General features: G+C 40.5%; 1 protein-coding gene across 1 annotated transcript in view; it reads right to left on the bottom strand.

The window, feature by feature from the left end:
* Nucleotides 1–252: 252 nt before the first annotated feature.
* The window catches only part of apba2b (amyloid beta (A4) precursor protein-binding, family A, member 2b), a gene marked incomplete at its 5' end in the record, with an annotated part of 28224 nt that continues 16239 nt past the window's right edge, over nt 253–12237 (bottom strand). The window contains 7 exons of the mRNA XM_083759282.1: nt 253–623; nt 875–1015; nt 3035–3154; nt 3843–4055; nt 5358–5537; nt 10040–10225; nt 10472–10558. Of these exons, the coding sequence (XP_083615408.1) occupies nt 552–623; nt 875–1015; nt 3035–3154; nt 3843–4055; nt 5358–5537; nt 10040–10225; nt 10472–10558 (999 nt within the window). The 3' untranslated portion in view covers nt 253–551. The remainder of the gene's footprint in view (nt 624–874; nt 1016–3034; nt 3155–3842; nt 4056–5357; nt 5538–10039; nt 10226–10471; nt 10559–12237) is intronic.

The following is a 12237-nucleotide window of genomic DNA, read 5'->3' as shown; positions in this document are numbered from 1 at the left end:
TAGCTGGTGAGATGAACAAAGCGTCCCAGGGGCCAATGGAATTGGCATTGCATTTTAAGCACAAGGAAGATGACAAACATTAAGTCAGTGGTTCTCAAATTAATGCATTTTTAGCCCCCGTTTGAAAAGAGTTTGTGCCAGGGATCTCAATAAGATGAAAACAATGTTCAAAGTTACTAAGTTATTCCTTACCAATCAAAATGTTTCGAAAATAGCAATATACAAGCTCACGTGTCGAGATTGTGACACATTATGAGCGTGTAGATCGTCCGTTTTCGAATAGCCAGAGAATGAACTTGAGTTTAAGTGGTTATGCTGATTTTAATGCTATATTAACACATTTTGCTGGGGACCCCCTGGAACTCCCCCGGACCCCACTTTGAGAACCGCTGTATTAAGTCATCAGTAGAGGAGTGGGGGGGAAAGAGAAAAGTCTTTCTGGGCAAAGAGAGAAGCCATCCCTTTCAGTCATTGGTCAGCTTTTCTTTTGCCTTTTATGACTACGGTAACCAATCACAGCGACAGCATGTAGAATGGTCCCTGTCTGTCGTTTATATGTACATAGGCGTCTCCTGTCCTGTTAGGAGTCTGAACATGGCTGCTGGCATAGTCTTCATGTGAATCTGGAGATGAAAGATATTACATTGGAATCTCAGAAAAATAACCATTTCCCATCTGTGTGTGTGTGTGTGTGTGTGTGTGTGTGTGTGTGTGTGTGTGTGTGTGTGTGTGTGTGTGTGTGTGTGTGTGTGTGTGTGTGTGTGTACATGTGCGTGTGCGTGCGTACATGTGTGTGTATTTATGCGTGTGTGCATGGGTGTGTGCGTGCATGTGTGATGTGCGAATGTATGTTCACATGCATGTGTTGACTAACCTCGCCAACAGAGTTAGAGAGAGCCTGGACTATCTTCTCGTGTGCTGTGGCCACCACACTCTGGCCATTTATCTCTATGATTCGATGGCCCACACGGACCCCTCCTCGCTCTGCGATGCCCCCACGCATCAGGCTACAAATCTGTGGGGTGAAGACAACAGACCTCAGATCACAGCTTTTCTCAAGGAGACCAGAGTAATATGCACAGTAAATGCCATTAATAGAATCACAGGTATTCAAGGAAAAACAAATCTCACGACTGAAAGTCTTTGTTCATCTAATCTATGATTTGTGAAACAGCATGAAAGTAGCCCCCACTAGTGATGTATTTCCTAATAAAATGGCACATTGTGTAGAATTATTCTTGCTGTTCTACATACAGCCAACCAGAAATGGCAGATTGAAGGCTCTAACCATTGCTTTTATGAAATATCCGAGATCATTATGGTTTAATGGAAGATGCTTCTGAACATCAATTTTCAATTTAAGCAATAGAACATTTATTCTATTGCTAGTTTGACCCATTCCATCTTAACCCTCTTACAGGGGTACGCAAAGGCTAAACTTCTGTAATTTAGATAGCATAATGTAGACATACAGTTTAGCACTATTAAAAAAAGATTATCCCACGATTTTGCAACCCATTTTTTCACCAGTAATCCTGAGCGCTACACTTCCTCTACCAACCTGGGGCGCAGCTGACTGACCTCATGCTTCCTTCTATGCATGAGGAGTCCAAGCTGCTTCTTTTCACCTGCCAGGGGAGAGTTTCCCCGGCCAGACATAGCGTGTGGAAGGAACACGTTATTCCGACCAGTTCCTATCCCCTCCATCAGGTGCCCCGGCTGGCCAGGGGGAGGTAGTTTAGGGACCAGGATTACTGCATGTTTTTGTGAAGGTACCTACTCTAGGGCCTAGGGGACACGGGGAGAACATGCAAACTCCACACAGACATAACACTCTTATTTAATTTAGATAGCATACTATGTAGACATAGAACTCTATAGTGTATACTCATAGTATATGACTGGCTTAACGAGATGTTAGGTTCTTAGCTTGCTTATGATCCTTGATGACTATTTCAATTTGATGTATTGCCAAGTGTTGTTCTTGCGTACTGTAAATTGCACTAATTAAGTGTCTGCTAAATGCCTGAATTGTAATGTTTGTTAAAAATGACTGAAATCTTTGAGTCATCTCTATGTCATGACTAGGTGATGACAATGGAAACTGTGGAGTCAACCTGAGTCCATGAAACTGTATAATTGTGTTGAAAAGAACAAATTGATAAACTATAACCCAGGTTAAAGATAAAGGTTTTTACCAGGGCCTGTTGGTTGAATAAATATTCCCTGAGCCAAAGGGTAATTGATCACCTTACTGCTGCTAACATGATTTTGATGAAGTAATTATATTAAAGTCTAACTCATGTTGATTAGGTGATGTAATGGTGATGTAAAACAAACGGTGCCAACACAAACATTAAACGCCATTAAAAATAAAGAGACATGACGTAATGAGGCACATTATGACGTAATCTTCCCTTCATTGTCAATGATATTTACAAAAGACATTAAACCGGTGTATAGGAGGGGCTAGTGCCCCTCAAAAATCACACCTGTGTGAAATGACGGGTGCTCTTATCATTTTTAAATACAATGTTTAAAAAAAAAACATTCAATATATTTATATTTATTTATCATAATTATTAAATGTAATGTTTCCCTTCAATATCAATGGCGTTTAATGTTTTGATTTAATTTACGTCATATTTAGCGGAATCTCTCATCATCATACATCATCATGCATCATCTCATACTGGCCATTGGCCAATCAGAAGGCCTGTTGCCTGTGATTGGTTAGCAGATTTGCTCGTTTACACATGATACATTTTCCCTTCAATGTCATATTTAGCATGATTCTGCCGTCATTTCTCCGTTCATCATCAATGGCAAAACTTGAGATGGGCGGGGACAACATTTAGCGGTGACACTTGGTAGTCAACAGACGCTATTTCCGTACTCGGACAGACAGACAGACAGACAGACAGACACAAAGACAGACACAGCCAGCCAGGGACACACATAGCTGTCTATAGGAGTGGCTAGCACCACTCAAAAAGAAATACACTCTTGATTAATCAAATATCTCTGTACTTACAATGCCATTCTGGACACTAAAGCCCAGCTGATACTTTAGATCTGGCCTCTTGATAAGGACAGTTGTGACAGGTGGGCAGCTGACGATGTTCAGTTTGACATGAACCTGGTTCTTCAAGCCCTTTAGCACGCACGCACACACACACACACACACACACACACATTTATATTACTAATATTATACTGGTTTATGAATTCCATTTAAAAATATATAAATATCATTTTTTAAACCTAACCCTGCAGCAAAAAAAACAAGAAATTATGACATAGTCATATTTGTCAAGTGAAATAAGCACTGTCTCTGTTCTTATAATTTCTTCTGTTCGTGGTTCAATCACTGTGTTTTGTATGTTGTGGCTTTCCTGCTGTCCATGCAGTTACTGTAGCTCATAACATTAGCAGCTGTTGTCACTTCGAGCTGCGGTCTAGAGTGGCTGCGGTGCGGTGTTGCCAGACTTCCAATCATGACTAGGTCGCTACTACGTGATTGGCTACACGAGTGGTGCAGACTCCCATTGGCTTAGGCGGCGTTTCAGATTATACCATTGGTTTAGGGGGCAGTCGATCATGACCAGGTCACTAATAAAAACGGGCCTGTTGTAAGTCCGGTTTCACCTGACAAAAAGTGATGTTTTATGCTGCAAGGCGTTGTGAGCTTGTAGATCAGTTATTTTCGTTGTGTGACACTGTCCCGAACTCCAACCCTAAACCTCTAAATGTCTAAATATTGTCTTAATTATTAATCTAACTCTTTAAAATTCTTTAATAAGACATTATTGTTAATATTCTGTCATATATGTTTTCCCTACCTTGATGATTCCCTGACAGGTGGCGAGTGGCAGCCCCACTAGGCTTGTGTTGTTGATTGACATGATTTGGTCTCCGATGCTCAGTTTCCCAGAGCGTGCCGCAGGCCCACCGTTCATCATGTTGGCTAAGATGACTGTGGGCAGAATGGAGCCCCAGCCAGACTCTACAATCACCACGCCTAGAATCTCCCCTTTACCCTTCTCCAGCTGCAGCTGTAGAGGACACAGGAGGGGGGGCAGATTATCATATAAAGACTGATTTTTACTTAGATTGCACTCAGTAAATAGCAGATTTACAAGTTTGCAATGTGTCACGAAAGTGATGCATTGCAACTTGCAAGCTTGTATATCTGCTATTTATGGCAGACAACACCAGTGTGCAACTAAGTATAAATTAGTGGTCAGTTTTACAACACATTGCTGTCGGGTGGAAACCAAAACTGTTCCTTTTTATGAAATGGGGGGGAACAAAATAAACTGTATTCCAATGGATCCAATGTAGCTATTATTTAGTCACAAGCTCTTGCTAATTGTTTTAATTTGTTACATATTTATGAAACCCACAGACAGGCCCTTTCCACCTGGCATGTCATTATAGGAAACTTCTGTATTTTAGTAGAATTGGGTATTTTCTCTACTTTTGTACTATTACCTGTATATGATGACAGTTCAACATGGGGCATTTATCAAGTTAGTTATAAATACATTAAACACGGTCATTGAGATATAAGAGAGAGGAATGAGAGAAAGACAGGATTTTCTAATCAAAGAAACAGCGAGCTGGAAGGAAGCAACCGCATGAAAGTAGGAACCTCAAAAAGGAAAGATGGGGGAATAGGAGGGCAGCTGGGTTGGCACCGTTCCTTTTCAGACTCCATCATGGCCCATAGCACTTACCCTAACCCCTTAGATAGCATTTATGTTGGCTTAGATAGCATTTGACACAGACTTATAGCATGTTATGTAGACAGCACTATAATTGTATTGTATATAGTCATAGCACGCCATAGTACATATGTATAGCATAGTAGTGAATATGTATAGTTTATTATGTATAGTGTATGTATAGTTTCATCATATAGATATTCCGCTGTTACCTTCTTAGCTTACGCATGTTTCATGATAAATGCTTTTATGTGATGTATTCCCATGATTTTGTTCTTGCTTAAATGTAAGTCGCTCTGGATTAAGAGCGTCTGCTAAATGCCTAAATTGTAAATTGTAAATTGTTCCTGGGGAAACCGTCTCAGAAGAGCAAAGAGACTGTATGCTCATCTCTACTTTGAACACGCACCCTCAGACATTCCCAGTGCAGGTTAGCTAAGAAATAGCCACAGTTAATGCTCTGAGCACAGTGTACCATCTGCCATTTCATCTGTTTATTCAGTTCACAGCTATTGTATGGGTATGGTAGTGGTACTGTAGCAAACTAAACTGGTACTACAATGACATGAATAAATACAGAAACCTGAACATGCTGATCGACACATGGCAAAGCATCAGATTCCAACAAACCTCTTTGCAATTTTCAGAGTTGGAGAAGTGAATGAGGTCATCATTGTACATCTCTTGGGTGTTGATTATGTCACTGTATTCTTTCTGGCTCAGGTCCTCAGGGTTAATGCCATTGGCTCTCAGGAACTCCTGGTAAGCAACGCTGAATGCCTGACCAATGGACTGAGCAATGAGCTGGGCCTGGGAGCAATACAAGAAAAAGCACAGTAAAATCGTTAGTGTAAAGCTCATTCTTAACCCATTTAGACCGGCGTAGGACGTGTGGAGCCGTCCTAGCTAATCCAACCAATGGATTGCGAGGACGTGTACACACGTCCTAGCGCATTTTCATTAATATAAAACGAAAGAAAAAGATTCTGATTTTTTTTCTTTTTTGTTTTGTCTGCCGTTCACTTCCCTGTTTACCGCTCAGAAAGAAAGGCTTGTATCTCCTAATCTAAGAGCTCTGGTTTTGACCAGATGGATATACTAAGCTCTTAATTTCTGACTTCAACATGCCTCTCATTTAAAATATGAACGTGAGGGATTATCGAGCGACTTTATAGTAATCATAGCGAGGTAAGCAAGCAACATTATTTCTTCCGGTTTTTCTACGGAACGGAAGGGGGGACTTTCAGAGTAAAAGCTGTCATATCTGCGCGGCACCCCAAGCTGCTATTTTAAAAGAAATCCCAGCACTGATTGTGTTAAAGTGTACATGTTGTTTACTCTTTCAGAGTTCTATGAACACTGAGGTACAAGATGTTGAAATAAAAAATGCAAGAACGTTTGTAATAATGTGTGTTCACACAGCACAGCAACAGCGGTCAAGTCACCCAGGTTCCTCAATCCTCACCCAGGTGTCAGCCCAGTTCCTTATCCAGACGTCATAATAAAACTTGACTATTGTAACTCTCTCCTCACTGGCCTCCCAGCATGTGCACTTAAAGGACAACTTTAGTTTTTTTTAACCAAGGTTCATGTTTTAGGTTGTTATTTAAGAAACTAAAATGTGAGTGTTAATTTTCTTTCATTTGCTGCTTTCTTTCGTTTTGGGGCATGGGGCTAAATATGTATTTTTTTACAAAATATTATGGCGATTTATTATTTTATTATTTACTATAAATAACCCCAAGAAATTACATCTGGCCACAAAAGATCACAGGATCTATTGAATGTGACAAACTGACATATTGAGCCTATACACACAGTAGTATAAGCCTCCCCCCAGTAGGCTATACCTTCACATTCAGTACGATCATGTGATCTTCTGTGGCCAGATGTAATTTCCTGGGGTTTATTAGGACTATAGTAAATAATAAATAAATAAATCACCATCAAATTTGGTAAAAAAATACATATTTAGCCCCATGCTTGAATGCCCCCGCCCCCCTGTCAAAAAGAGCTAAAATCCCTAAAACGAAAGAAAGCAGCAAATGAAAGAAAATGAACACTCACCTTTTAGTTTCTAATAACAACCTAAAACATGAACCTTGGTTGAAAAAAACTAAAGTTGTCCTTTAAGCCTCTCCAATTGATCCAGAATGCAGCATGCTCAACGCAAATCTTCACATATCTGAGAGGAGAAAATGTGGTTTCCACTCCCTTCATTAGCTCCTGGTTACTACTCGCACAGAGTACAAAACACTGATGTTGGCCTACAAAGCAACCAAATGTATGGCACCCTCATATCTTCAAAGACTGATCCAACCCTACAACACCCCGCTCGCTCAGATCAGCTAACACAGGGAAGCTGGCAGAACCTTCACTAAAACATCCGGGACAACACTCCACACATCTCAGACTCTTTAGCCTGTAGCACTTGCCTTAGCCTTGACGACCTTGCAAGCGTATGCAAAGGCTAAAATAATGTCATTTAGATGTAGACAGATGCCAGGTCATTATTGATCTGTGTTTATAGTTTCAATGTACGGATATAATACTGAAGATGAATGATTATGTTCTTGGTTTGCTTATGATCCTGGATGACTATTTCTATGCATTTGATTGTGTATTACCTTCTGTTGTTCATGCTTACTGTAAGTAGCTCTGGATTAAAAGAGTCTGCTAAAGGCCTAAATTGTAATTGTAATTCAGTGTCAGATCTACTTTGGCCTCTCTTCATTGAGAATGATGCACACCTATAATGATATTATGTGAAATAATTATATGGTAGCAAAAACAAAATTGTGGCATTGATTCACTTGTCAAAAACGTCAGGATCAATACAAACAACAAAATATAAACAGATTTTCGTGCTCAAATGCTATTTGCTTTCATCTCCATTACAGGTTGCTGCCATGAATTCTGCTCATAGCCTACTGAAAAGATGATCCGTAAAACACACGTCTATCTATAAATGCGCCATGTCTCAGCACTGTATGTCTGTCATCCACGTAACTCGAGAACCGTTCGCTCCACCGACTTCAAATTCGACACACACGTTCCAGCCCACCACATGGCGTGCAGTGTGTGCTTGAGTCGGTCGGACCCGCACAAATCATTCCAAGTAGTCCAGTGCCAGTTTGTTTTAAATTTACAATGATCACCAGCTGTCATACTGTAGTTGTATCTCAAAGTGATGAGTATAATGAGACTTCACATGCGGAAAGTGCTAAGGGTTACTTTCCTATTATTAGAACATATGGAGTAGATAGTCACAGGATTCACAGAACACCATACAAGACAATACAATACCTTGACCAAGTTATGAAATAATATATTCAGCCTGTACAGAAAAAAAGCATACGACAGTAAACAGCAGATGAAATGCCATAGCAATAAAAAATTATGATTATCCTGACATGAAAAAAAAAATGGTTGCAACAGTGACTATTATACTCACTGGCATTTAAAACCTGATACACTGTAGCTAATTAGCAAGGGCATCATTAACACCTTTTGTGCTAAAAATATGTATAGATCCACTCAATAAAAACTGCGGGATGCTAAGGATGTGTATAGGCGTCTTTAGGTCCTTTTTAATTATATAAAACAGGATCGCTGTAATGAACGGCAATGTTCTTATCCAAGCTTCTCGTTTGGAATATTAAGGCTTCTAAAGAGAGATCAGACGAGGTAGCGCAAGGTAGTAATGGAACATTATACCTCCAGGTTTTGGGGGGAAATGGAAGGCGGGGCTTTTCAGAGTAAAATCTGCCCATCTGCTTGGCACTCACTGTTGTTTTCGTCGACTAAAACTAAAACTAAAAATGTTCGTCGACTACCTTTTTCCACTGACGAATACTAAATGGAAACTAAATAAAAACTAAGCTATGATGACTAAAACTAAGACTAAATATAAAAAGTAGACTAAAATGTTAGGAAGGGACTAGTGGACAAGAGATCCAGTATTAGTCATTTTACACTTTACTGTGATTAAAACGAATCCTGCTGCACATTGTCAGAAAGTGTGCTTCGTTTGGCAGGTGTGAAGCATCATTCGAATCCTAATGCACAGAAATGCAAAGAACCGCATTCTACTCCGACCAAAAACGGGGGTTTCACTTCGCTTCCATTCGCACTTGATTACGATTCGGTGCAGGTGTGAATGCAATCCGCAGCAAATAAAGGAAATGAAGCAAACAATGTGGCGGGTGAGGAGCTAAACACAGTTGGAGATGGAGAAGGGAGAAGGCATATATTTTACGGAGCGCAAAGATGTCCCATTACTGTGGATAGACGTGGTCGAATGAGGCTACAGAATATTCTGTCTGTGCGTAAACATGGAGTGCTGTCACTGTGTGGGGACTGGGGAGTAGGGACTTTCATCTCGATAAACTTGTAAACATTTTTGCGCTGCTGTCTGTTCTCAGTGCGCTCAGCGCTGTGCCTCCATGCCCAAAGGAACAGTGTGTGGCTGCGTGCGTATAGAGAGAGAAAGGGAGAGGGAGGGAGAGAGAGAGAGAGACCTAACAGTCTAAAACATTCCAGGTGACTCAAAAGACTATGACTAAAACTAAAATCATAATGTTCTGCCAAAAACAACACTGTTGGCACTCTAGCGCCTTAAACTCTGGCAGAATCATAAGTATTAAGCAAGATCAACAAGCTCGGAGCTAGCAGATCGTACTGCCTGGCTGGCACAGTTTCCAAAATGCTGACCACACCACATTAGTCTTTGTAGTAAAGTCCTCCTATGTTAATGTAACACATACTGTAGCGTGTACAAATGGATAAATTAACAATTGTCAGTTCTAACTATTATCCAGTGTGAAAGTGACAGTGTTGATTGATGAGCTAGGAGTTACTTGCTGACCAAATTAACTATTTTATTGGCTAAAATAGTCAATAGCTCACAATGCATTGCATCTTGTAGATTTTCTTTTGTACTTATAATTTGTACATATAATTATGATAGCAATACCTTTCTACTTTTACTGAGTATTTCTTCCACTGCTGCATCCAAACTAAAGTCCAGGTGTTGGGCCGACAGATATGAGCCTGCTGCACACTGCAAACCTCTTACAGATTTATTTACACATGGTGGTGAGGTTTGTAGTCTCCAGGCTCTTCTTCAGATAAAACTATCACACGTAAAATATATAACCTCTCACCCACTACAAATCCTCTAACACAGGGTAGACTCAGAGTAATAGTAAAATGTATAATAATACTAGAATTCAACTTCTTGTACTGTGCCTCTAAACTAAGGCAACCAGTACATTTCAAAACCATATATTTTTTGAATGAATCACACTTACATCCTCTGACTCAAAGACGTGGCAGATCATCTTGTATTGCTTCTTGGCCTCGGGTGCTCCGGGTGTGGTTTCAATACAGTCCTGGGAGGCTGTGCGTGGCATTCGGCGTCTCGCCATCAGAACCACAATGTTACCAATATCAGCAATGTAGGAGATAGTACGGAGTGCATTGTCCATCATTGTCTCCTGTGGTCACATCAAACAAAATCACATACTATAATTATTACTTAGTATTAAAGTAATGTAGGGATTTTAAAAACGGTAACATCTCTGTTGTGCATTGATACATTACCATACACTACACTACTGTACATCAAATGGGCAGTACTAATAACAGTGAGTCGGTGGTATACACCGTTGTCCAGAAACACGACAAAAGGCTCTGGTCAGGCTCTGCCTGTGGACCTAATTTGATCCTTTACTGGCTCTCACCTGTGAGTCTGCATTGAGAACTTTGATCCTCTGGGTGGAGATGAACAGGTCCACCTCAGTCAGGGTCTGAGCGTCTCCTTCCGAGTTCTGCAAGAACACAAACACAAACGGCAAAAGCGCATGGCGGGTTAGTGAGCTGCGGCTGCACCAGGCAACTCTCTTCTGCATGCAATTAATGATGGTAAGTAAAAACCACGTCTGTACTGTAGATGGTTAAATTATACCATACATCAGTGGTTCTCAAAGTGGGGTCTGAGTTGTGAGAGTGTAGATCTGCCATTAAAAAAAAAGAAATCTTTTTTTTTTTTTTTTTAAGATATTTTTTTGCGGCTTACGCCTTTATTGATTTTTTAAGGGATAGAAAGTAGGCTGACAGGAAACGGGAGAGAGATGGGGGGATGACATGCGGTAAAGGCCGTGTCGGGTCCGGGAGTCGAACCCGCGGCACACCGCGACTGGATCACCAGTCCGGTGCCCAGACCGTTACGCTACGGCCTGGGCCAAACAAAGAAATCTTGAACAAAATGTGGAAAATCTTTCGATTTGTTTAAACTGGCACTGGGTCCTCCTTGGCACAATATATTTTCAGATAGGGGTCTGCGGCCAAATTCATATTAATTTGGGGGTCCTTGACATGAAAAGGTTTAAGAACCACTGATCTTTTAGTATAAAATGTGGAGGATACCAAAGCATGCAGGCTTTGGTATCTTCCACATCTTCCACTTCCGCATGGTGTTGGCCTCCGCATTGACAATAGCCAATCTACAAGCTCGAGTTTGTAGATCTGGTTTTTTCCCATAAAATGAAAGGCTCCTTTTTTCAATATCATCTCCATATGGGACGATGGTAACATTTCTGTCTACTTGCTCTTTGTCTCACAGGTGGACTGTGGATTGCTCGAAAATGTGTCTACCGATGACATCATAAGTCATACAGTAAGTCTATTTCAGCATGCCAACTGTATGGGAAGAGAAAGGCTGTAGTTTCCATTAGCTTTGAATATCTACCAATGATGTCATTGGTAGGCAGCTTTCTGAACTGTACACAGGTTTCTGAACTTGTACTCACAGTCACTGAGTAGTTGGAAATGGTGCCCTCTTGTAATAAGCATTAGTGAGGAGCTGAGGACCAATTATATAAAGGGTGAAAATGGGTGGAATGTTTCTTTAAGCATGTTCAGTACTGTATAATTAGGCTTCCTAATATGTTGTGATGCGACACATTGTGAACATACTGTACTGTAATGTAGATCTGATATTTTTCTATTATATAGCTTGCTTGAGGAACCGAATAGAGCAAGGCGCCAATTCTCCATTGAACTTCAATGTGTGTGGCTATTGAGTGTGTGGCTATTGAGTCGCCCTATAGGTGTTAGTTCTTGATTGATATATTTTTTTACATTTCTGGAAAATCTTATAATTTTATAGGAAAATGTCTAAATGATCAGCAATGATTTGATATAAAAAAATGAAATGTTCTTTGTAATTTGTATTTTGAATACTTTATTAGTACTCAAGTACGTTGACTCAAGTACAAATAACAATAGCAATGCTCACTTGTCATAGAGTAATATTTGACCAGGAGTATCAAAAACGGATAGTACTGAAAATCACAGTGGTTGTGTACTTTGCCCACCAATGGTAGGGTCAGCGCGGGGGTGAGGCGAAATATGCAGGAAAGAAAAGCCGACAGTTGTTGTGCGGGCGGGAGTGCTGCCTGGTACACATCACTTGGCATGGTGTGGCATGTGGGTGGTGTACTGGCAC

Source organism: Protomyctophum parallelum (genome assembly GCF_964188405.1).
Source record: "Protomyctophum parallelum genome assembly, chromosome: 2".
Taxonomy (NCBI): domain Eukaryota; kingdom Metazoa; phylum Chordata; class Actinopteri; order Myctophiformes; family Myctophidae; genus Protomyctophum; species Protomyctophum parallelum.
This window is presented reverse-complemented; position numbering and strand designations above follow the sequence as displayed.